Genomic DNA, 26,625 nt, shown 5'->3' with positions numbered 1-26,625 from the left:
TGCTTCACTAAATGTCGCTTCGGTCTCATTGCTTCACTGAATGCCGCTTCCATCTCCTTGCTTCACTGAATGTCTCTTCCATATCCTCCCTTCACTGAATGCCCCTCCCATTTCCTTTCTTCACTGAATGTCCCTGCCCATTACCTTTCTTCACTGAATGCCCCTCTCGTTTCCTTTCTTCACTGAATGTCGCTTCCGTCTCCTTGATACAGTGAATGTCGCTTCCGTCTCCTTGATGCACTGAATGTCGCTTCCGTCTCATTGCTTCACTGAATGTCGCTTTTGTTTCCTTCCTTCACTGAATGTCGCTTCCATCTCATTGCTTCACTAAATGTCGCTTCGGTCTCATTGCTTCACTGAATGCCGCTTCCATCTCCTTGCTTCACTGAATGTCTCTTCCATATCCTCCCTTCACTGAATGTCCCTCCCATTTCCTTTCTTCACTGAATGTCCCTGCCCATTACCTTTTTTGTACGTCGCCTGCTTTTCCACCATTACACATCCTTCATTGGTTCTCTTTTGCTCAGCTCTTCAGATCAACTGCCGTCCTCGTTCTACATCGTCAGACTGATTTCCAAGGCCCCCTGCATGGTTCTGCGGCTTGGGTTCCCCATTGGTACACCTGCACAGGCCCGAAACAAGGTAAGAGGTTGGACGGTCATGAATTAAATGTGACCAATTAAGAGAAGGCTTTTCAGGCCATCAACAAGGTCTCACAAGAGCACCCTGCTCACTATTGCTCTTTAGAAATGATTATTGATATGAAAACATGTGTTTCTTCTTTCCGACTCGCTTCATTGGGACCACAGCATATCTGCTGATTGATTTGAGATCCTGACCTATTTTTTATTAATGAGTTCTTTTTAAACCTCACTCTCCGGCTTTGGCAATTTGATTAAGGGCACTAGTCTGTGCATCAAGGAACCCTGTCTCCCGTTTCAGTCTATAGTAGCGTTACTACCTCCCCTAATGAGGCTAGTTCAGAGAAATCTTTTTTTCCAGTTCATTTTTAGTTTTGGCATCTCTTCCCATACTAAGTGAAGCTTTGTTGACTAGGTCTCTGTGCACCTTTTATTTTTTTACAGGATATTAGTTTGTTGGGCACTGCAGGGCTCAGATTTGCAGGCCATGTTCTTTACGCCCTTTCTTGATACTTCACAGCGGTCTTCCTTCCAGGAAGTTGTTGCGATGGATTTCTAGAATCTGGCCTGGTGGACAGATTTACAGAGGCCCCCCTAGATATGGTGAACAGGGAGCTCTGAGAGTTTAGCCAAAACCCTGTCAAGGCTGAGTGGAGAGCAGTCAAGGCTTAGTCTCAGGAGAGTGCGAGTGGTGTTATGGGCCCTCAATGAGCCAGCACAATATAATACACAATAATTCAATTTAGATACGCAGTTATAAAAATAGTTATTTACGTCTGACAAATGAAAATAGCAGGTAGTAATATCACACAGTAATCTATAATACAAATATCTACAATCACCAGTATGTTCACTTAATATATGGCTTGTAAGAATGTCATTGTATTTTCCCTTGTTCCCTCCCTTGCCTTGAAGCGCTTTGAAACCCATTGTGTGTAGGCGCTATAAAAATAAACTATCATATCATATACTTAATCAAATAACTCAAGCAAACACTGCAGGTAAGTAGTGCCCATGGAGTCATAGGATGGGCACAGTCAGTAGTACAATATCCTACCTTTAGAAGTTTTAACCATAAGATGGATGAGGCCTTCTGCCAAAATGTCACAGGGTCCAACACAGTTATGAGTTCTCTTTATAAAGGAAGCAATGGGCTTGTGGTGGTGATTAGTTTGAAACAAATTAAAAGTTCAATAACAATTTACCAGGAGAGTTAGGTTTTATCATTTCTTTCAGACCCAAGGCTAACCCCCCAGGGCCAATACACCTGACCCTGGTACGACCACCAGAGGTGAGTTCAACAGAGATAGGAGATAAAGGTACCTCTTCCAAATGTTATCCAATGGAGGACAGGGGGGGCGGGCACAGGTATGCTTACCTCCCTGAACCAGATTTTCCTAGATGTAGAGATGGATCGTCTGGGGTCACTGGGGTTTGATCTTCTGCCCTTTGGTCCCTTAAGAGGTAACCAGGGCATTGCAGGGCTGAGGATTCTTCGGGTCGGTTGCAACTGCAAGATGTAATCCCTGTTGATGAAAAAATGCAAAAACCAATGATGCAGACTGTATGGGAGGATTGGGCCAAGAGACCCCCCGCCCCCTGCATCCTCTCCCCCGGTGAAGTCCATGGCTCGTCAGGAGTCCTCCCTGCCCACCAGGGCCCAGGTGGTGGGTGGGCCACTGGCTGAAGACATTGACCAAACCTGCTGAATTTAGCTAGGCCCTGGAAACCATTTTGTGAAATAAAGATGGTTTGAGCCCTGTGCACCGCAGCGCGGCCCCCCACCCTTGGAGAGTTTCAATTATCCCTGTGGCCGCAGCTCTCTGGCAGATCCGCTGAAAGCCCGTTCCCACGAACAGACGGACATGAGCTAGTGTTAGATACTAACACTGTAACATTTCACCTTCCGCAGTGTAGGGCTGTTTCCAGTATGACCCGGCCAGCAGGGCCTGGGTGGAAAAGAACTGTAAAACGGTCCCCTGACAAAAGCAGAGTCCCCAAATACTAATGAGCAAACCACCTGTGGTGAAACTTTTCTCTCCATGGCCCCGCTGACTAAAAACCTGTAAACTCCATAAAAATGGCAGAATGTGTGCTTATGACATTAGGGATGAAGCACCCACATCCCTGTAGCTAGGCGCAAATAGTAAGAGTGTCCCGAGGAGTTTTTTCGTGTTGTGTTTCATCAAGAAGATTGCACCCCACGGTCCCGCGCCATAAATTAACTAATGCTGCTAGAGTGCAAAGGAAGACAAATGCAACCATATTGGGAGCTCACGTAAGGGGTGCACGAAAATGCACCATATGTATGTCCAAGCTCACCATGTGCCCCTGCCGTCCGTGTTATTGGCGGGTTGTTCCTGCGCGCTCCACCAACCTTACTACTACCTCGCTTACCGCACACGTATAGACATGCATTGTTGTGGTTGTTAAATACTTAGCGTATAAGTAATATGTTCAAATTGGCCATATAACCGGTACTAGCAATGTCAAGAACGTCAACTTTGAAAAGACTCAATGAGTATTGTATATTATATGAATGTTTATGTCTCTTCCACCTAAAATATGCAACACACGAGGAAAATACCTTTATGAGCACATGCAAGGCCATCCCCCCCCCCCCATTGAAGCCTGCCAGATGAAAAAAGCAGAGGCCTGTGCTGCCCTGCTCCACCTCCCCCAATTCGGCTGGAGCCGCTTCAAGCATTCTCATTCCCCCGCAGCACTCAAGGCCACGGCCTGCCACCTGAATTATTTACAACCCAGCAGTAAACCCCGGCCTTAAAACACAGATCCAAAGACGCCCTTTCTTAGGCTCCACGACCCACCGGCTCACCTTAGGTTAATGGCCCCTGTAAAATTAGGACACCCAATATTATGGCAACACTACAGGAACACATCCATAATGACTTCTAACAAGACATGATACCGCGAACCGCCTGTCACATGCCCTGAGACCCAACCCCGCGACCTATGATACCCGGTCAACAGGACGATGGTAACCATGCATTGATGTATCGCCACAAGACCCCCCTCTAGGTGCATTCCTCCTGTGCTGCATTAACCTGTAGAATAACCTATTGGAAGATTTACCAGTTAAGATAATATTGCAATGTTGAATGACTGCGGCGTGCGTGGCCCTAGGGCAGAAAGTCAGGAAGGACATTCATCTCTGACACTGGTCACGGTTTGCACAACAACACCGCCTGGATGAGCCCAGCTGACCTGCCAGGCCCAGCCCAACCCACGAGGGTAACAAGTGACGTCCTCCAGCCACGGCAAACCACATCGCAGCAGCACCTATAGCTAGTCGTCGCCACCCAATCCCTACGAACTTGTGCCCCCTATAGCATGTAGGTTCTTATGACGCTTTTTGTAAATATATACGCCTGTTTTTGCTATTGTCAGACAGAGCGCTCTCGGAGTTTGCAGAGTTCTTTGCATGCCCTAATCTGATTGATAAACTCCCCTTTAAGCTCACCCGCACTTTGTCCTGGCCTTATTCCCATCCTGGGAGAGTCCATTATTGTCTCTCATTGTGGGGAGGATCGTGCTATCTGGGGACGCTCGCCTTCAGTGGTAACCCCGAAAGCGTGATTATTATTTTTCTCCTAACATATATATATTTCTGATGTTTGTTAACCTGCTTAGAATCACATGCTGTGCATAGGTCCGACATGCGGAGTATTGCATTTTGTTTTTCGTAGTCGAAAAGGGGACGTCGACAAGGCGTGTCTGTAACACTCTATCACCTCTGTCACCCTATAGTGACGTGCGTTGTACCCATAATCCCTCACGCGTGGAGGTCCCTCAGATTGTTTTTTTCCGCCCAGCTTCTGGTCGCCTTACGCGGAGCTCCTAGAGAGACATTACAAATACTTACTATCGGACCTCGGTCCTTAATTATACTTATTATATTGTTAAAGATCCCTCCCCTCGACGTTAGCTGTGAAGCTGTTTCTCCGCCGAGCAAGTTTTCGACGGAGGGGAAGAGACGGAGGAGATCCTTCGGCGCTGCCGAACACGTGGCCTGGCCTCGCCGGCCAACATACAGTAGGGAGAGTGGGGGTTCGAACTTTTATCTTCTCTTTGAGAATGTCTTTCTTTCTCCCCTATCTTTCCCTTGGGGTTGATATCACCAGTTATTATTGCCTCAGCTATGGAGAGGACACCTTTTAAGTTTTGCCCACGCTGTAGGGGCAAATACACTTGGAAGGACAAACACAAGCTCTGTAATCGTTGATTGCCCCTCGATCATAAGGAGGACAGCTGTGCAGCCTGTAAGCTCTTGAAACCAAAAACTCTTAAAGAACGCAAAGTTAAGAGGTGGGCGGACTACGCTATGTCGAAGTCAGTTTCCTCACCCGCCGCCGCTGTTAAAGAAAGTGACGAGGAGGGTGATAACTCGACGTCCGTTACGGAAGTCATTAACCCCCAGAAGGAGCGCTAGCGCTCCTCGAAATCCGTCCCCAGCCCCGACGGGCTCGGCTCACGCCTTGCTCATGGGGATGAACACCCCGGCGACAGGGACGCACACAGACCCCATAGGCCTAAGTACACAAACCACGGCTCTTCTTCGTCAAAGACGAAGGATCCATCAGCGCCGAAGGGGACGCAGGGCACTCCGGCGTCTACCTCAGACCGTAAGGGTCTCAAGCCCCACCCGCAAACGCAGTCGCGACCAGCGATTGGGCTTTCATCAAACACGGGCGCTACCCCAAAATCATCCGACGTAACGCTCCATAGAGCGGCCGTCGAGGAACAACGCGTAACGCAGGCAACGTCGACACCAGAGTCCTCTACTGACAAACTCGTTGTCGAGAGCCTGGCGAGAATTGTTTCCGAAGACACACGTAAGCGGACGGCGAAACAAACGTCGAATACCGCACAAAAAGCTATAGAAACGCCGAAAAAGCATAAGAGTAGCCAGGAACTGCCCCTTTCATCTATGGGCACTTCGGAACTACCGGAGGGCTTTTCAGATGGCGACGGAAACCTTTCTTCGACGTTGTGGGAGCGTTCTAAGCATTTTGAAGGTGAAAACACTGATTTCCCCCCTCTAGATTATTCAGGGGTCCCCCATGAGACCCTTGAAAGACTCCATTCTTGTATGGAGAAAATGGAAAGGTTTTTGGGAAACCAAAACCCACCCACACCCAAAAGACTAAGAGAATGGCCCCAGGATGACCCTGGGGTCAAAATTCCTAGGCTGTTTCCCCCTTCTACAGACGTATATGACCTCACGGAAGAGGAGCAGTACCTCCAGGAAGATGATGAGTGTTTGGGTGGAGAGGAAGAACATGAGGAAGAGGGGTTTGAAGAAGATCCTTACACTAGTGCAGGAGCTTTCGAAGAAGATACAGCTACCTCGCAGCCTTGGCAATCCCCATCAGTGCACTCAGACCCTGATGTCTTTCACCCTTCTCCTCCCAAGGATTCACCTATTGGAAACACCTCTCCCATAGATGACCAACCTTCACTTAATGCACTATTGCGCAAGGCAGCAGCGCATTTTGAAATAGACACAGGGGAGACTCTTCCTGACATAGACTTTGTAGAGAAAGTTATTAAAGAAAAAGCCCCTGTTAGTCAGTCTATTCCGCTCCTGGCTTCTATAAAGAGAAGAATAACTCCTTCCCTTTTCAATCCCGCCTTAGACAGAGGGGTCAACCCTCGGATAGAAAAGCGCTTCAGCCCTTCGCCCTCTGACCCGTTGTACATCAGAGGCCATTCTATTCCGAACCCCCTCGTAGTTACTAATACAAGGAAAAGAGCAGGGGTACCACTATCCACTAGTGAGGCCCCACCTGACAAAGAGGGCAAAAAGCTCTACGCACTTGGGAAGAGAATCACGACGTCCGCCGCCTTTTCAACAAGAATTGCAAATAACAATTCCCTACTAGCTAGCTACGCAGATGCACAGTGGAGCAAGCTGCGCAGCGAAGCAGAGGACGCACCAGAACCCCTGCGTTCACGCCTGTTAGCTACAATCTCAGAGGGAACTCTTGTAAACCAGGGCATCGTAAAGAACTCCTTAGATGCCGCAGAGACGGCTGGCCGTTCCCTGGTTCAGGGAACACTTCTCAAACGCCATGTCTGGCTGCTCAATACGGGATTTAAGCCGGAAACCCAGGCTTCCCTGATAAATAAGCCCATAGAAGAAACACATCTGTTTGGGAAAGCAGTTGATGAGGCCCTAGAACATGCGAAGAAAGAGTTTGATACCATCAAAACTCTTGTCCAAATTTCTAGGCCCCCTAACAGACGTGGCTATGGCAATAGACGCTCCTTTCGTGGCCAACGCCAGCAGCAAAACCAATAGCAATTTTACTCTGCTACCAACTGGCCCTCTAACCAGGGTAACAACACCCAGTTCAGTCAAAGAGGCCAACGCCGTGGCAGGGGAAGAGGTCGCGGCTCCAGCCCCAAAGGTTCCACACCCAATACCAACAAATGACCCGAAGATTCGGGTCCCCTCCCATGCATCACCGGTCGGGGGCCGGCTAACATCGTTCCTTTCAGCATGGGAGGGAATATCGTCAGACCGCTGGGTATTATCCACCATAGCCCACGGATACTGCATCGAATTCAACGGTTCTCCGAAGTACAGACCCACACGGAACCGACGCATGACACCGGAACACCTCACCATTCTTCTACAAGAAGTAGAAGAGCTACTGAAAAAAGAAGCTACAGAGGCTGTCCCCCTATCTCAGGTAACAGAAGGTATTTATTCAGTGTACTTCCTTGTACCCAAAAAGGACTTAACCATGCGCCCTGTATTAGATCTGCGCCCAGCGAACAAGTTTGTCAAACCCCAAAAGTTTCGTATGGTGACCTTGCAGGAAGTAATCCCACTGTTATCACAGGGGGATTACATGACAACACTGGACATGAAAGATGCATACTTTCATATTTTAATGTTGCCAGGGCACAGAAAATACCTCAGGTTCAAGATAGAGAACAAACACTACCAGTTCAGAGTACTACCCTTCGGGATAGCATCTGCACCAAGGGTATTCACGAAAGTACTGGCAGTGGCAGCGGCCCACCTGCGCAGGTTATCCATCCCGGTATACCCTTACCTCAACGACTGGCTCATAACAGGGGATTCTTACGAAACATGCTTCTCCAATACCCAAAAGACTGTAGACCTTTTGTTCCAACTGGGCTTCTCCATCAACGAAAAGAAGTCCAGCTTAGACCCCAGCCAAATCAAACAATTCCTAGGGGCTCTAATTCGAACAAAGGACGGCCTCATCTTCCCCTCCAAAGAGAGGGTCCAAAACATGCTGTTTCAGATCCCCCATTATGTGGCAGGTTGAGAGGTGACGGTACGCAAAGCAATGCGCTTGCTAGGAATGATGGCGTCATGTATTTATTTGGTACCTCACGCGCGCCTGCGCATGCGCCCAATGCAAGAGTGGCTCAACAGCCAGTGGTGTCAGGCCAGCGGACAATGGGACGATCTAGTGGTGGTCTCACAGGCCTTGGTTCTCTCGCTACGGTGGTGGACAAAAGAAAACCTGTTATTAGGGAAAACTTTTGCCACACCTGCAGTGGAAGCCACTCTAACCACAGACGCATCCCTTACAGGATGGGGGGCTCACCTATCCCATCACACTGCTCACGGAGCGTGTACTCCGAGCTTAGCATCCAAGCATATAAACCTGCTGGAACTACTAGCGGTGTTCAAAGCACTGAAAGCCTTTCAGGAACACCTACAAGGAAAGACAGTGATGGTCCTCACAGACAGTACCACAGCCATGTACTACCTCAACAAGCAAGGGGGCACTCACTCTCCAGGACTGTCCAAGCTGTCCCAGAACATCTGGAAGTGGGCTCTCAAACACAACATGTTCCTACTATCACAACATGTACCAGGGGAACTCAATCTGCTAGCAGACGAACTCAGCAGAGACTTCCCCCTGCCCGTAGAGTACGAATGGCGGTTACAAGAAGACATTGTCTTCGACGTCTTCACACAGTGGGGTTTCCCAGAAATAGACCTGTTCGCAACTCTGGAAAACTCTCAATGCCAAGATTACGCCTCCAGCTACCCCCAGAACCAGTCCAAGGGGAACGGTCTATCGATTCCATGGCCAGGGAAATTTGTTTACGCTTTTCCCCCCGACTCCCCTTCTCAACAAGATAGTGCACAAGATGCACCAGGAACAAGTTACCATGATACTGGTGGCCCCTATGTGGGCCCGACAGCCATGGTTCGCTCACTTGTTGGAGATGTCTCTATCTCCTCCAGTGAAACTGCCCTGCCCGTACAACATGCTGTCACAAGACAGGGGCAGGACACTGCACCCATGCCCTCAGACTTAGCAACCTGGCTCCTGAGGTCATAGAATTTGGACATTTACAACTTCCACAGAGGTGCATGGACATCCTCAGAGAGGCCAGAAACCCTAACACTCGTCACTGCTGTTCTAGCAAATGGAAAAGATTTGTCATCTGGTGTAGAGGGAAGAGTATCAACCCCGTTGACTGCTCTCCCACACAAATTATTCTGTACCTGACCCATTTACTGGACTCGGGTCTAGTATTCAATTCTATTAAAGTACACCTGGCAGCGCTTTCTGCTTACACCACTTCACAACTCAAAGTATTGTGGTGGAAGATCCCAGTAATCAAAGCCTTCATGGAAGGGGTAAAGAGAATACACCCTCCAATAGCAAACCCAGCTCCCGGCTGGGATCTAAATGTGGTACTCGCCAGGCTCATGGGGTCACCCTTTGAACCCATGCACAAGGCAACTCTTAAAGATCTCACTCTTAAGACTGCTTTCCTAATAGCTATTACCTCCATTAGGAGAGTAAGTGAACTACAGGCCCTTTCGGTTTTAGACCCCTTTGTAACAGTTCACAAGGATAAAGTGGTTCTACGCACACACCCAAGGTTCGCACCGAAATTCATCTCCAAATTCCATGTCAACCAGCTATAGAACTACCAACGTTCTTTCAAAATCCTTCAAATCTAGGAGAAAAAAGCCTGCATACACTTGATGTGCGCAGAGCTGTCATGTTTTACATGGAAAGAACTAGTCCACTGAGAAAGACTAATCAGTTCTTTGTCTCGGTGGCAGCAGGAAGAGAAGGAGATGCAGTTTCAAAGTCCACTATATCTAGATGGATTGTACAATGCATCACTCTCTGTTACACTCTTGCTAAGAGAGAACTACCCTTCAAGCCAAGAGCACACTCTACTCGAGGCACTGGGGCATCCATAGCATTCATTGCAAATGGTCCCCTTGAGTCCATCTGCAAAGCGGCAACCTGGAGTTCTGTACACACCTTTACAAAACACTACTGTCTAGATGCCCACTCTAGATCTGATTCCCAGGTGGGACAAGCAGTATTAAGACATCTTTTCTCTACTGTTCCTTCTCACAACCCACCTCCAACTCCGGGTACTGCTCGCTAGTCTATGCACAGCATGTGATTCTAAGCAGATTAACAAACATCAGAAGACAATGCATTAATTACCGTAAAAGCATTTCTGATGGTTGTATCTGCTTAGATTCACATGCGCCCACCCTTCCTCCCCGCTCGGATGGAAGGAACATAGACATCCTTTTCTATATCTCTCTTTTCTGTACTCACTCACGTCTAGAAGGCTCCCTCAGGGCAGAAAAATACAAACAGAGGGACCTCGACGCGTGAGGGATTATGGGTACAACGCACGTCACCATAGGGATAGTGTTACAGACACGCCTTGTCGACGTCCCCTTTTCGACTACGAAAAACAAAATGCAGTACTCCGCAGTGACCACTGGATGTCGGACCTATGCACAGCATGTGAATCTAAGCAGATACAACCATCAGAAATGCTTTTACGGTAAGTAATGCATTGTCATCCCTACCGTCCCCTTTGGCACGAAAATCTCCGGTCGAAAAGGGATACGCACGGTGTGCCGGCTCCGGAAGGCAGCCCGCCAACGGCGACCGGTACGCTCAGAAGTGTGCACTCAACAGAGAGAGGGTACGGGATCCCGGTTGAAAAATCCCCTTTGAGTACCGCTCGCCGGAGCCGGGCTGACCGTAGAGCGTACGGCAACACTGCCTGGACGGACCCAGTTTCGGAAACTCTCGGTTCAAGACGGGCACGTGAGTATTGAGTGCGAGCGTCCATAAAGGGAGTAAGGGAGGAAATATAGGACAGGGAACGAGGCTGGTTGAAAGGGGACACTTTGGGTCTACTAAGGAGCACCCTAAACTTTCTTTGCTTTTTCTTCGCATATGGCCATTAGGATTAAGAGGTGAACAGAGATAAAGAGACGGGAACCTAGCTCCGCGAGGGGGTGGAAGGCGGCGCCGCATAGTGCTATCTTGACTAGTACTGGGAATATATGAAGAAGTGGAAAATGAGATAAAGGTGTCTGGTAAAGGAAGACACGGAGAATACATTAGTGACTGCTTTTTTTTATATTCTTCTCTCTGGGTTTACGGGAAAATAAACTGGGTTAGTACAAACAAAGATATAATCTAAGTAGAAAGACAATTTTACATCAAAATTAGGAGACAAATATATATCAGAGTAAGACGGAAAGGGACAGTTGGCAAGGGAGGAAAGGGAGGACAACCTAGGCTGTGAATAGAGTGCTGCCTATGGGTGTGTAAGCATCGTATGTGTCAGAACATATTTGTTATAATGAGTGTGTAAAGGTGGTCAGAAATGAATAATTATGGTATGGTTATGGTAAGTGTGACCAGAAGAAATATCACAAAGAAGAGTGTAATGTGGTAAAGTGAGTGTTTATTTCTTTGATTTGTTGGGTAAAATTGTCGAAGTTATTGATGGTTTGCTCTTGTACGTGCCCCTTAAAGTGTATAGAATAGAGGCTGTGCGCAGCCATTCTCATACTGTACAGGTGGCAGGAAAACACGCAGGTCCCCACGCTCAGTAAGACATAAATACGTGAACTCATATAGTGGTACGTCTATATTAAGATATATAGAGACACATAAGTATCGAGCAAGTACGAAGTATGGGGGCAGAAACACCCTTATCACATATTTGTAAGAGTCTACCTAGGTACGCAGAACGGATTAAGAAATATCATGACCAGTGGATCACAGAGTTGAAGGGAGAAGGATTACCTCAGATATGGCCCAAAGGGGGATCGTTTGACAAGAGTGTCCTAGATATGGTAGCTACATGCATTTGTTTGAAATACAAGGGGAAGCAGCTACACAATAGGAGAGAAATATTAGACCTATGGAGACTGTTTGAAGAAATACCCCCGCCTAAGAAAAGGGAATTAGATACTGATCTGCCATCTACCACTGACAATCCATTACTGATACCAAAAGATGACAAGGTATTGCCAGAAGGGGAGCCACCAATAGAGGTAACTAGGTTGTACCCAATAGTAAATAAGCCAGTGCCCGCAGAGGGATACAGTGACCCAACTTATGTACCCCCAACGACAACCACTGCCACTCAAGGGCCAACAGCACCCCCACCATATGAGAGTCATAGGGAGCGAGAGCAGGTAAGTACACCAAGGGTGGACATAGAGAAATTAACAGGAGACCTAGAATCCAGGCACTCTATAGCCAAAGACGAGCTCTCGAGAATAAAAAGCATATATGAGCGGACTGCAATCAATACCGCTAGATCAGAGCCTGCATCAAGAGCGCAGAGTGAGAATAAAATATTTGAAGAAGGGTGGAAAAAAGGAGAGATACTGTTTAGGATACAAGAAGAACCAACACGAATAATTGAACTAGAGGGAAGAGAGGGGTGCACTGATGATGAGATAAGGACTACAGGAGGCAGAGAGGAGCTACTGTGTGATATAGGAGAAGATTTAGAAGAAAGTGAAAGGCTAAGTATGGCAATGGGAGGGGGAAGCGAGGGGTTGGATGGCGCATGTTCAGGGAGAACCATGGACGAAGAGTGGACAGGACGACTAAGGAACAGGTTGGGAAAAATGGCACCATTAGGAAAAACAGGAATGAAGGTGAGTGCAGATACAACAACAAAGGGGAAGTTACAACTCCCACTAATACACAGGGGAGGAGGGAGGCCGAATTACATACCCTGGGCTCAGATGGATAAGGCCAATTTGTTAGTTATTGCCCCCGCTATCAGGAGGGGCAAGCAAGTGGATATATGCCTTAGAGAAACACACAGCCGGGATACCTCTAGCAATAGGCGACGTGAAGAGTTTGCTAGTATCAGCGGTTGGGGATCAAGCTGACAGAGTATGGGTAAAAGCTGTCTTCCCGGGAGTAACGTTAGACTGCGATCGCCATGGGGGGCGCTGTTGAGCGCCAAACAAGATGGCCGCCTGAACGTGACTCTCCACGGCAGGCAGTGACAGGATCCTTTTTGCGGCACCTTCCTGCACTCGTACTCGACTCCAGAGGGCACGACTCGATCGCGGACGATCCGGGCTGCATTTGGACCGAACCCCGACGCGAAACGGTGCCGGGGACCCTGAGATCCGGACATCTCCCCGCCCCTCCCCCACCTGCGAGGCGGCTTCGCGCTAGCATCCTTCCCCGGCTGCGGGACGTGCCGGGCCTCTTCGATTGCTGGGGCCACCACTAGTCCCAACGAGGATCCCCACCCACTCCTGCCGGGGCTTGCTGACTGTGGGGCCTCCCCCGGAGCCCGGACCCTGCATTCCTTCCCCTCGCGGAGGGGCGGCACATACGGCTGCGGCGCAATCCGACGCCGCCTCGTGGGGTGTCCTTGGCGCCGCTGCGGCCCGGCCCTCCCCGGACCATGATCCTGCTCGCCGGGGGAGCCGACTGCTGGAGGCCCCCCCCCCCCTCAGGGATACTTCAGTGAAGGGGTCGAGCAGCGGCGCTCCCCTGAACTCCTGGTGCCGCGCTCCCCTGCTGACACACACCGCAGGGCCCCGGGCCCAATAAGGTGCGTGGGAGGGGTACCGCCTCACTCCGTGGCCCGAGTGCTGGCGGTGCCCGCCTCTGTAGCTTGGGGCTCACTTTGCTGTGCGCTGGCGCTCTCACCAGGCACAGTCGGCTTCGCCCTGAAGTTGCATCACCCGGGTGCCCCTCTCCCCCGCAGACTGGCTTGTGATCCAGCAATTGACTTCGGGTGCTCTGGGCCTCGCCAGCCACCCACATTACATCTACTTTGGGGGGGGGCCTCCTGGCCTGAGGATCCTCGGGGTTTGGTTCATCCCACATTGCTGTTCTGGAGCCTCAGCCTGTCCATCTCATCGGTGGGACACAAGGCCGGTTGGTGCTCTTCCCTACCCCTCCTACAGACTTGCTTGGACTACCATACCTTGACCACGGCTCTCACGGCAGCCACTGCACACCACCACTCTTAGCTCCTGTGTCGTCTACACCTGATCTCTCCGGACTTCGCCTCACGCACCTGCGGGGGCAGGTAGCACCTCCACCGGCCGCCACAGGCCCCACACAAACGGGTCCACAGTCGCTAACCTCCCCTCTGGAAAATCACCTGCTCTACATCACGCCCTGCGAGGTTCCCATACCTCCCTTTCTTGAGCTGCTGGGATCCCCCACTTACTCTATTGGAACTCCAACCTCGCCAGGATGACCAAGGGGGTCTCAAAGAAACAGAGCTCCATCAATATGTTCGCGAAGACGCCGGTGAGATCGCCAGAGGAAACCACCAAGCAGGCTCCCACGGCGTCATCATCCGCCATAGCTCCGGAGTCTCAAAACATGATGGACTTTATTCGGGAGGGCTTCACCGCCCTCCACTCAAAACTAGATGACATGAACGGCACTATATCCTCTATCAAGGCCCATATTGAGAGGACGGATAGCCGGGTGGCGGAGGTCGAGACAAGGGTGGGCTCCGCTGAGGATGCATTGGGTGCCCTGCGCTCCGAGGTCATCGCCCTTTCCAATCGAGTCCTTGACGTGGAAAAGAAGAACGAGGACTTGGAATCCCGATCAAGGCGCAATAACCTTTGTATCATCGGCGTTCCCGAGAATGAGGTTAATGAATCAATGGAAGATTTTGTCGAACATACATTGCTGACACTCCTCGATTCACCCAGACTTTCCACGCAATTTTCCATAGAGCGTGTGCACCGAGCCCTAACGGCTAAACCCAGGCCTGGCGCTCCTCCTCGGCCCATCATAGCCCGTGTGCTGAATTTTCGTGACCGCGATGCCCTCCTCAGGGCCGTGAGGCTCAAGGGTGGTTCTTACTGGGCGGTGCGAGGATCCACCTTTACCCAGACTTCTCGGTGGCCGTCCAACGTGAACGCAAGACTTTCCTGGCGGTAAAGCGCAGGCTGCGTGATCTCTGTTAAATACGCCATGCTCTACCCCGCCAAACTCCGTATAGAACACGCCAACCGGGTGTTCTTCACTCTTCCAGAAGAGGCCTCTAAGTTCCTGGACCAACATTTCCCAGGCTGATACCCCCTCTCTGTTCAAGGTCTTAATGCTACCCTTTGGCCCGGTCAAGGAGGGCCCACACCCAGCCACCTTCCTATACTGGAGTCACACTAGTTTTCTATTCTGTAACCTGTTTAGAATGTTCACTGTCACAAATATGTGCCACGTCAACATGTGCAACATCTCCGCCCAAGTTACGTACAAGTTCTCACTGTTGGCACCTTTCATTTCACTTTGTCCTGTCGTTGCCCGGACAGACACGGCCTACAGGCCCCCAGGCGCTGATGCCTTTGGTTTGGTTTTTGTTGAGGGGTTTTGGGATTGCCATCCCTCTGTTTGGGGGAGGGATGTGGGTGGGTGTGGAACATGTTTGGGGTTATGTTACAAAAAGCTTGGCGTTGGCAGCAATTACGGACCGCAAGGTGGTACTCAACGACTGTTACTGCAGGGTCGCTAAACTGGCCCATTGGCTATTGGTATTTTCTCTGATATATTTGTCCCCGCATCAATGTCTGGGAGCGACCTGACTTTTTTGAGTTGGAATGTTCGGGGGTTGGGTAACTACAAAAAGATGAGGCAGCTACAGCTACTGGCTGAGCGTCATGGATCCAAGGTTCTTTTCTTACAGGAGACACATGCCCGCACGGAACAGTGCATGAGATTTGCCAAATCATGGGGTCCCCACAGATTCTCCACCGATTTCTCTTCCCAAAGCCGTGGGGTCATGACCCTCATCCATAAGAGTCTCAAGTTCACTCTCATCTCCTAACATAGACCCTCAGGGCAGATATGTACTGCTTCATGCTACGCTTCAAAATAAGGAGATAGTCCTGCTGAACATTTATGGTCCCAATATAGATGATCCAGATTTCTATGTACAGGTCTCGTCCCTTCTCGATGGCTTCCCTCTTGTCCCCATCCTCTGGGGGGGGATTTTAACACAATTTTCGATGTAGCCCTCGACAGGTCTGGGTCCAAACCTCGTCAACTTTCTAGAGCAGCCTACGCTGCACTATCGTCCCTTCCCCGTCTCGCCATGGTTGATGCATGAAGGTTCTTTTACCCGGATTCCCGCGTTTATTCTTTCTACTCTTCGGTCCATGATTCTTATTCCCGTATTGACAGATGGGTGATCTCCAATGTACTAGTTAAGAATGTCATACAGCTACAGATTCTCCCCAGGACCCTGTCTGACCACTCTCCTGTGACCATTACCATGGATTGGGGGCCGGATCCGGGCTGTACCCGACGTTGGAGGCTGAAGCCTCTTTCCCTGCTAGACCCAGAGTTTTGTTCCGAGCTCGAGCTATCCATCGAGGAGTTCTTTGAGACACAAACAGGCTCGGTAACATCGCAGGCCATTCTATGGGAGACCTTCAAGGTCTATATTAGAGGGATGGTGCTGTCGAAGGAGAACAGTGTTCTTAAATCGATCCGTAGAAACCTCGCAGAGAGCAAATCTAAATTATCGACCCTTGAGGCTCAGTGTTCACTTCACTCCACTCCGGGAACCCTGGCTGACATCGGGGTGGAGCTGGATACGTTCCGATCCCTGGCGGAGCACGAACAAAAATTCTTGGATAACCCTGACATGGCGAGAAGATACAGGGGGGGGGCGAGCGCCCTGGCCGATTTCTGGCTAGACTTATCCGTCACGAGACGGGGTCCCCGCATATACTTGGGATTGAGAGACCGGGCGGCTCTATGGCTGTCACCTCATAAGACATCAATACTGAATTTTTCACGTTCTATGAAACCCTATATTCCAACTCTGATGAGGTGCCAGCGGCGGAGATTGACTCCTTCCTCGATACCCTTCCATTGACGACTCTTTCTCCGGAGTCTGCGGGTTCCCTTGATTCCCCACTTACGCTTGAGGAGCTCTCTGATGCGGTGGACTCCTTATCCTCGGGGAGGGCCCCTGGCTCGGATGGTATCCCAGTTGAATTTTATAAGCGCTATAAACAACTATTGCTCCCTCACCTGTTGGCTCTCTGGGAGGAGTCGGTTGAAGCTGGGGTATTTCCCCCCTCACTCCGTGAAGCCACAATTACGGTACTACTTAAACCTGGTAAATCCCCCTCACAATGCGTTTCATACCGCCCGCTCTCACTTATAAATTGCGATGTCAAAATATTCGCTAAGGCACTAGCACTCCGGTTGGCTCCCCTCTTGCCATCTGTCATCCATCCGGATCAGGGGGGCTTCATCCCCGGTCGCTCTACCTCCCTGAACCTTGGGCGTCTCTTTAATATAATTAACAGAATAAACCCCGAGACACATGCGGTAGCGGCCACGCTCGACATGCAAAAGGCGTTTTATTCGGTTTCATGGAGGTATTTGTGGCGGGTCCTCGAGAGCTGTAAGTTTGGTCCCTCTTTTCTCTCCTGGGTCAGATTGCTCTACTCTGACCCCGTGGCTAGGGTCCGTACCGGTGACCGCTGCTCCCCCCTCTTTGGGATCGCCAGGGGGACGAGACAGGGATGCCCCTTCTCTCCCTTGATCTTCGCCATAGCAATAGAGCCCTTCGCTGACATGCTCCGTCAATTCCACGCACATAGAGGACTCCGCACGGCGGGCCAGGCGGACATAGTGTCTCTATATGCCGATGATGCTTTGTTGCTTATACGCTCTCCCTCCGTCAACTTATCCCCAATACTGGAAGATGTCAAACATTTTGGCTGAATCTCTGGCCTTAAGGTGAATTGCTCGAAATCTACACTTTTCCCTCTTACAGAATGCACTCCCCCCCCCCCCCGTCACACAGGGGTTTACATGGGCCCAGTCTACTTTCACCTACCTGGGGATCGAGATAACGCGCCATCAGGCGCTGCCTTTCAACGAGACCTATTAAAAGTATCTCACACATTTGTCATCTAAGGTTCTAGCCTGGGACAAACTCCCAATATCCCTCGCAGGCAGGATAGGCCTGCTGAAAATGGTGGTGTTGCCCCAGTTACTCTACAAGTTCGCCAATATCCCCTTGTGGCCGGGGGGTGGTTTCTTCCGGGAACTGACTTGCACAGTCAATTCCTTCCTTTGGCATTCGGGTGCGGTCCGCCTTAAACTGGATACCTTATCTACCCCTATGGCTTATGGGGGCTTTGGTGCCCCTGACTTCCTTAAATACTGGCTGGTATCCCAAATCCAATATACATCCTACTGGTTTAACGCAACGACCCCCCCCACATGTCAGACTCGAGAAACTTGCGGTCTGTGACCGTGACATTCGCTCCTTGGTGATACAACCCACCCCTCTGGTGCTGGACTCACAGTGCCCGGTCGCCTGCACATCCCTGGCATTAGCAAAAACATGGAAAATTGTCCGGTACTGTTCACACCTTCCATGGTAACCTCCCTCTCTGGAACTTCCTACCGGGGGTTCCACGGGTGCCATCGGCCATGGTCCGACGCTGGGCTGAGGCGGGATATGAGTTGCTGTACGATGTGTTCGATCAGGGAATATTTGTCGAATGGCCCGACCTCCCATTGCCCTTGAGGAGAGGCCGGAGTGTATGGCTCCAATATTCATCCCTTTGCAGGACCCTTAAGCGTAATTATTCGATGTTCCCGGCTTTACCACCGGATGACCCCATCATCGTGGAACTCTTCTCCCCCTCATCCACTAGAGGTAAAATATCTAGTCTATACACTATGCTGCAATCCAGATCTATTCCAGAATTCTCTAAACTGAGGCGGGCTTGGGAGGTGGACCTTGGTGTTGAAATGTCTGAGCGCTGGGCGCACTTGTGTGATCGCATACACGGGGTGTCTTTCAACTCCCGCTTCAAACTGATACAGTTTAAAGTCCTACATAGGTTCCACTACACCCCGATCAGATTGCACCACATGTCCAGTGATCACCCCTCTAGCTGCCCTAGGCGCGGCCTAGGTGCGGCCTGGATGCGGCTGATTAAATTCATATGATTTGGTCCTGTCCCCGTCTTTCACAGTTTTGGGAGGCAGTCTGCTCGACGGTGTCGGCTATGCTCGACCATCCCATTAGTCCCTCCCCGGTAGTATGCCTCTTTCATGACCTCCCGGGTCTCCCCCGGAACTCCAAAAAACTAGCTGGCCTCTGCATGCTTCTCGCAGTTCGATCCATCCTACTGTGTTGGCTTCGCCCCTTGCCTCCCACGCACGCCCAATGGCTAAGAGCGGTCACGTGGGCCTCGGACTCGGAGGAAGACTGGTCTCACCTACAACCTACCCACACTAGGCCCAGGAATATCTGGCTCAGATTCCGATCTTATATGTCAGACCTGAATATGACCGGCCACATCTCCTCTAGCCACCTCTCTGACTTTTTTGTTTGTTATAAAAGTGCCCGATGGCTGTGTTCATTTCCAATGTAACTCCTGTTTGCCTGCAGTGCATATTTATTGTACTTGTATTGTACCTGCCTGGCGATGTTCGCCTGTTTTTTGCTGCCACGTTAAATGAATAAAAAGAAGTTAAAAAAAAAAGACTGCGATCGCCATGATGGTGCCTCTTTTAACACAGTACGTGCCAGGGTGTGGGATGCCTTACGGGAGACGTTTCCAGATACCCCAGATTTGCAGTCAGTAATGCAATGTACAATGAATGACGGGGAGGATGCTATGGATTACATTTTTCGGGCCCAAGAGATGTGGAGAGCAGAAACGGGCACGCCCTGGTATCAATCGACCTCACTATTCTACTTCATAATAAAGAGGGGGCTCCCAAAAGAGGTGCAAAAAGCACTTGACAAAATAGCAGGTATTGAAGCAAAAGGATGGCCCGAAATACAGAGCATAATAGATCACCACTGCAAACGAATAAAAGAGAGGGAAAAGGAGGTAGCGCAGAGAAGATTGGCAGACGAGGCAAAACTAGTACAAACAAAGCTGGTGAAGGTCGCCGCAGCAGTAGCCGCGCTCCCACACAGCAGGGAGGGAGATGAGGAGGAGGGGCTGGTAGCAATACAGGGGAGGATGGCAACGAGTTGGGCAGGAGCAGGGCAACGGCAGTGGAACGAGCAGGAGCAGAGTGGAGGTCCGCATTGGCAAGAGTGGGCCCCTCGAGGGGGACGAGGTGGGTACAGGGGTCGAAGAGGGGGTGGACAAGGGTACGGGGAATGGGAGGAAACGGATGGCAGGGTCCCAGAGGTGCACAAGGAAGTTGTTGGAACTGCGGGAGGTGGGGGCACTTTTCCCGAGAGTGCAGGAGTAGAACAAACAACAGGGTTTCCAGAGGTAGAAATCTATGGCCATCCTCATCCGGTGAGCCCATATGGTCTCCCAATGGGACAACAACAAAGGGACCCAGGGCAGGGGTACCCTGAGCAAAGGCACCCACAGAACAATGACACTATGCACTACGCCCCAGGCAACCCTTTCGCAACGACAGCAAATGGAGCCCCAGCACCAGCCTCCTATAGTGGTGTATCAGTAGTTTCAGGGAGTGTGTTCAACCAGGGGGGGGCAATGAGACACCCAGCATAGGACAGCCCACAGAGAACACTTGCGTGTCCTGTTCTATCTACCACCTACGATGCAGCAGAGGAACCATTGGTAGGGGCGCAGATAGGAGACAAGCAGTTCATATTCATGGTGGATTCGGGAGTGGAGAAATCATGCATTAGGGAGGGCCGGTTTCCGTTATCTAACCGGAAGTTAGAGACGCAGGGGTTCTCTGGGGCTGTAATTGAAGTTCCTTACACAGAAGCTTTGGATGTGACAGTGGGGGATAAAACGGTAAAAACACCCTTACTGTATTATGAACAATCGCCAATAAACTTGCTAGGAAGGGACCTTCTTAGCAAGCTTAACATGACAATATCATTCACAGAAAGAGGAATAGTGTGCAAAAACCAATGATGCAGACTTATTCATGACGCATTACAGGATGGAGGAAGGCAAGTTTCAGCGGTGATCACTGTATGCAGGCGAAAACCGGCATCTCTCCGGTCTCAGCCAGAGCAGCCATTCCAGGACGGGTTCTTTTGACGATAAGAAGCTGGAATTCCGGGAAAAGGTGACTTGTTGCACACGTTGGCGACCACCAGATTTCCGGACTCAAACACGCAACCGCGATCCTTCTGGCGAAATAGCCCACGAGAGAGCTGGTCTGTCCACCGGGCAGTCCAGGGACACTTCAAAGGCTCTGAGGGGCTGGATCCTTGAAGGCATTGAGACACGTTGATCCCGCTAATCCTAGGGCTGAAGCACTGCTCAGGGTCTTCAGGGGGCAGGGCTTCACCGGGCTAAACACTGGAGGGGATGCTGGGCCACGGTCGTCTTCAGGTCATCCGTGGTCTGCTCTTCTTTGAGGGATTCTTGGCTCCAACATAGATCTGAAGAAATTGCTATAGGCGGAATCCTTTTGTCTAAAATCTGAGCTGGATGAGAGTCTAAGCCTTAATGGTAAGGATGTGCACTATTCAAGCAGCCAGTATTTGGCCAATCAGGGAAAACTAATGGTTTCACATGTATCCCAGTAGCAGACCTTTTCCAGCACCAGTGATGTGGACTGGGAATAGATAGTCCCAGCCAGGGAGGGAGGGAGATGAGGGGGGAGGGACAAGGAGGGAGAGACAAGGGGGGAGGGACACAGAGGGAGGTTTAGGGAGGGAGGGGACGGGGATTGAGGGAGGGAGGGAGGGAGGGATGGAGGGAGGGAGGGAGGGAGGGAGGGAGGGAGGGAGGGAGGGAGGGCTGGGGGAGAGAAGGACTTGCACACTTTCCCGGGCAAGTGCATAACCATAAAAGGACTTTCCTGACCTGAGAAGGCACGAACAAGACCAAACTACAATTCGGCCAAAGAACAAGCAAATATCTCATGGCGGCACAGCCATTTTAGGGCACTGGCCACGTTTAGTAGCCATTTGCGGTAAGCGTGAATGTGCACACCATAAATCATGCAAACATGGCAAGAATGTAACTGCTGACACCAGTATGTCTTTAAGCAAAAATACCATGTGCAAAAAGCTAGGGTGATACAAAAATATCCCAATTGCACTGCACAGTAAGATGCTGTGTGCAGTGTTAAAAAGTACAAGAATTCAAAGGGGAAACACAGTTCCCAGTTCTGATATTCTGAAGGACTTGTCACTTTCCCCATGACAAAATGCAAGAGAAGTTCCCTTCAAAAAGTCAAGACAGCATCAAAAAGAGAGCAAAAAGAATGGGGTCCCATACAGAACTATTCAGGGAAAGTTACAAAAAGAAAATATTTCCTAATTTCCTCGATAGAATCCTAATGGACCCCCATTATCTTTCTTGTCTTGAACCCTGGCCTGATTTTTGGAGATCGATAAAAGGTTCTACTTTACTTCCTTTGCGGTTTTCGCTCATAGTTATGGGGAATCTCACTAGTCACGAAGACTTTCAGTTCTGAGAGACTTTGCCTCTCTTTATGAATTCTTGTAGTGTTACAATTATACACATCATCTTACAGTGAAGTGTTGTTAGGATCCTTTTATATCTTTTATTATAATGGTTTTTTCGGTTACTTTGGCAATGTTCCTGGTGGCAGCTCTGATATTGTTTTGTGATATTTTACTTGTGCACTTTTGCATTTAGCATGAATAGCTACTAAAGGTGGCTAGCACACTAAGATGGACGTGCACCAAGATTTTTTTGTTTATTCTTTCCCCATATTGTTCTTTGGCCATCTTCCGGCCTTCTTAGATCAGACAATGCCTGAGTGGGTCTGCCCCGCAGAGGTCTTCACCTTTGCTCATTTTGGGTCTTCTATTGAAAGCTGTTTGGAACCGATTCCTGCGCACCGCGACCGACCAAAACAAATTCTTGATGACATCTGCACCTGCAACCATTGGGCCTTACTTGACTGGAGCAAGCTCAGAAGATTGTGTTCTCAATGAATTATGCAACACCTGCAGTGGTCTCTGGAAGTATCAGAGTCAGGGGGAGGGGGGTAGTTACCATACTTGTTTCTGCCCCCTGTCCTCCATAGGATAACATTGGCCGTAAATGCCTGTTAGGCAAAGTTTGTATGCAGTACCCTCTGGGAACATTACAAACAACTCTGACGACGGGTATAAGAAACCCAACCTTTGGTATAAGCTTGTACTACAGTTTTGGTAGCGTGTTGAGCAGCCAGGCTTATGTCAAGAGGGGTCAGTGTGAGTTAAAGTGGAGTTACAAAGAGATGTACAGTCACAAATATTCAAATAAAGTCTTATACTCAAGGTTTCTTGAATAAACAATTATTAATTTATCAGTCATTTAGAATAAGCCTTCTTCAGAAGGGAGCAATATAATAGTAACACTCAAATACACTTCATGAAATACACTCTTAATCTCTAAATCAGTAGATACCCTTTTGGGATGGCCCACAGACAATACCTACACCCTCAGGTGACTTCAATTGCTAGGGTGCTAGGGACATTAATATATCACTGTTGCATTTAGAATCATATAGTAATGAGTCAAAGGAAAATATTATTTAGAAAATACAAGAGACCGCAAATATTCCTAAACGGGCAAATACTTTTGGATCTCCCCAGAAAGAGTCATTCAGTACAATAGGCTAAGCCAAAGTCAATGGGCAAAAGTCTTATATAGGATGCTTATATAGGATGAAGCACCTCTGGTAGGCTGATGGAAAAGGCTTTGCACAGCGTTTTAGAAGTCTTTGAAGAAAAGAAGAATCAAATGTAGGGCCACAAACTGATTAGACTTGTGAGTAGTAGAAGATGCAAGCAACTCTACGGCAAGAGGTAATTTCTCTTAGACGTTGTACAGTACCTTTTAAAATGAACAAAAGATGCAGAAGATGACTCCTGTTCCTGTGCAGCTCTGCAGATCTCACTGTTCCTGGGCCTCAGCCGTGCGGACAAGAGGGAGGACATCGGGGGACTCCTGCAATGCCCTGGGATGGTCAAAACTTGCTACCGGCAAACTTAACTTTCAGTGGCCCGTGAGGTCTTGCGGATTGCAGATCGCGGGACCTTGTACGGCTTGACACCCAACTCTGATCAGTGACTATCCAGTCCAATCATTGAAATTCACTTAAGCCCTCACTGACCAGGACCAAGATATTGACATTACCGCTTGAGAAAAACCTTTAGGTTGAAACGCGTGTCGGCACCAGGAAAACCTAGGCAATTGCCTACTCGGTACACTATGGGAGTTGGAATTTACTAGGATGTATGTCACAAGAATGACAATCATTGTATGAAACGCATGACAACCAATAAAGCAACTTATATTGGAAACACCTACAAAGTTTGGAAATTAAACTTATTAACACCAAGCACCACTTGGCCGGCACCAAAGTAGGATTGTTGGATCTCCGGTACCATAGCAGCTTAAAGCAACACACACAATCTGGTGTTCCTCTCCCTGGCTATACGGTTTCCAGCAGCAACTCTGTGGAAATTCAACCAGCTCCGAGATGGATTTTCAGGTGGTTTACTTTGGAGTTGATTGGTCCCACCAACTGAAGGGGAGAAGTGGTCCTTGCAGGGGCTTCTCTTTCGATGCGAACATGGCGTTTCGGCACTGCAACAGGGCTTCACCAGGCAAACCAACAGTCGAGGAGTTGCTGCAGGCGTCCTCTTCCAGTTCTTCTTCGGTTCCTTCGGCCAGTGCTCGACTCTGCCTTCCAGGCCAAAAAATTCACCTTTTATACAGTTCTCTCCCATTCATTACAGCCTACTTAGTCACCCAGCAGGGTGGCTGTACTTGCCGGACAGTCAGCTGGCCAATCACCACAGAGTGCATTTGGGTCGCCTAGTAGACTAAGCACAGGGAGTTTCGGGCACCTCCCTCACTTCCTGCCTACCCCAGAAACACTTGAGCCAGAGGCAGGCTTCCCTCGGGAATCCACCAAAGGCAAAGCAAACAATGGGACCAAACCTGGTTTGACATGCAGAGTAAATCTCAAGAAGGACCTTTCCCCAAAGAAATGGTGAAAAAAGAAGACCGGGCCATTTTGATAAAAATGGCACCCATGGGTGCTTTACTGCAGCTGCGTATGCAGCCCGTGGTAAATGCACACCACGGTAGTTAAAACGAAACCACTGCCAGCAGCTATAGTGAGAAAAGGGTAACATACCATTTTTTACATGAGAAACTAGACAAAGGGGATACGAGGTAACCCCTCCAGCACCCTATTGTAAGTGTATGCTGGGTCTAGAAAGGTACAATTGATAAGTAAAGTCAATTTCACTTCACTGCTCTGGGAAACAGTAGTTTATCCCAGAGAAGGCAGTTAAACCTTTGGTAAATCTGAAAGACTTGCCTGTGCCACTGCACTGAAGATGCTGTGTGACACAATGTAAAAGATGATGCCTATGGAGTTTATCAGACTCCACAACCAAAAATCACTTTAAAATACATGACAGAGTGGGGGGAAAAGGGTCTCACTCTCTCCAGGTTAAAAACATCAAGTCCTCAAAATCTCTAAGGTGAAGGGAATTAGCACATTTCTGACAATTATCCCTAACAATGACAGACCATAAACATGCACTTTGTTGGTGGAACCTGAGATAAGGATCTTTCCCTCGGCCTTTCCTAGTGTGTTGAATTGAGTGCTTACCTAAACATTACAGAACTTTAACTTGGGAACTTTTTCATAATCACCACTACTTCATTATTTCTATAAAATTAGCTGAAGAAGTTATATTTTCGAGCTGGTGACATTTTGGCAAAATGTTCCACGCCCTCTGTTAGGCAGAAACCTCTGCAGTTCCCTTAGGGACCACTGCAAAAAGTTTAAGACTACAGGTGTTGGCAGTAAACCCAATTGGTAGCAGTCTGTACCACCCAGATTTACCTGGTAGCTGTGGCTGAGCAGACAGACTTCTCTCAAGAAGAGTTAGCCAGTATGCAAAGTATACACATTAGGTACAAAAATACAGTAGCACAAGCAAACACTGACCAGAGCTTTGGTATAAAAGTATATAATTATTTATTTAAAAACCCACTTGTAAAAATACAATGGCACTAATATGTCAAGCAAGTTCAAACACAGTCATTAGAAATGTATACACCTCCCTGATTAATTATTTGACAAGGCTTAGGAAAAGAACACCACTTATCAATACAGAGGTGAGCGCTTGACCAAGATGGCACTCCACTAATTATTTAAAAAGGGAGAGAAAAGGCAGAAATAGTAAAGCACACAATACCAACACGTTTAAAAGAACCACAGCAAGTCAAGAAAGGCAGGGTCTACTGTAGAGCAAAAAGTTCATAGGCCCGGCCCACTCTTGGAGAGAGCAACGTGGAATGTGCCCAAGATCACACAGTTGAAGTACACTTTAAAAGTCTTTGCAGATAGTTCAAAAAGGAGTTGGATCAGTTCAGAAAAGTTAGTTAACAGGTCCCAGGTCACCCCAGGATAGAGTGTCAAGGATTTACGGGACACCTTGAACAGTCTGTTGCAAGGGAGACCAGGCGGTACACAGTACCTGAAATGGTGAGATAGCTCCAGCGGGGGCAGTTGTTCCTGGCAGCGGGTGCAAGTCGGTGCTTCGTCCAGGGGAAGAGAGGATCTCGACGTGGAGGAAAGTTGGAGGTCGTTGCACTGCCAGGGAAGAAACCAGCCGCAGAGTTTCCCGATTAAAAGGTACTACCCTTTTATTTGCGATAGTGGTGAAGCGTGGTTATCCAGCCACCGGGGTGCTT

The 26,625-nt window shown here is 49.2% G+C and overlaps 1 protein-coding gene across 8 annotated transcripts in view; it reads left to right on the top strand.

The window, feature by feature from the left end:
- Window positions 1–26,625, top strand: part of SZT2 (SZT2 subunit of KICSTOR complex) — a 2,035,845-nt gene that overhangs the window by 313,770 nt on the left and 1,695,450 nt on the right. For all 8 annotated transcript variants that reach the window (XM_069642429.1, XM_069642432.1, XM_069642427.1 and 5 more), the window contains exon 14: window positions 528–642. In XM_069642429.1, the coding sequence (XP_069498530.1) occupies window positions 528–642 (115 nt within the window). The remainder of the gene's footprint in view (window positions 1–527; window positions 643–26,625) is intronic.

Source organism: Ambystoma mexicanum, chromosome 1q (genome assembly GCF_040938575.1).
Source record: "Ambystoma mexicanum isolate Mex_15411 chromosome 1q, UKY_AmexF1_1, whole genome shotgun sequence".
In the NCBI taxonomy this organism is placed as follows: Eukaryota; Metazoa; Chordata; class Amphibia; order Caudata; family Ambystomatidae; genus Ambystoma; species Ambystoma mexicanum.
Note: the sequence above shows the minus strand (reverse complement) of the source record. Positions and strands in the feature narration are given on the sequence as shown.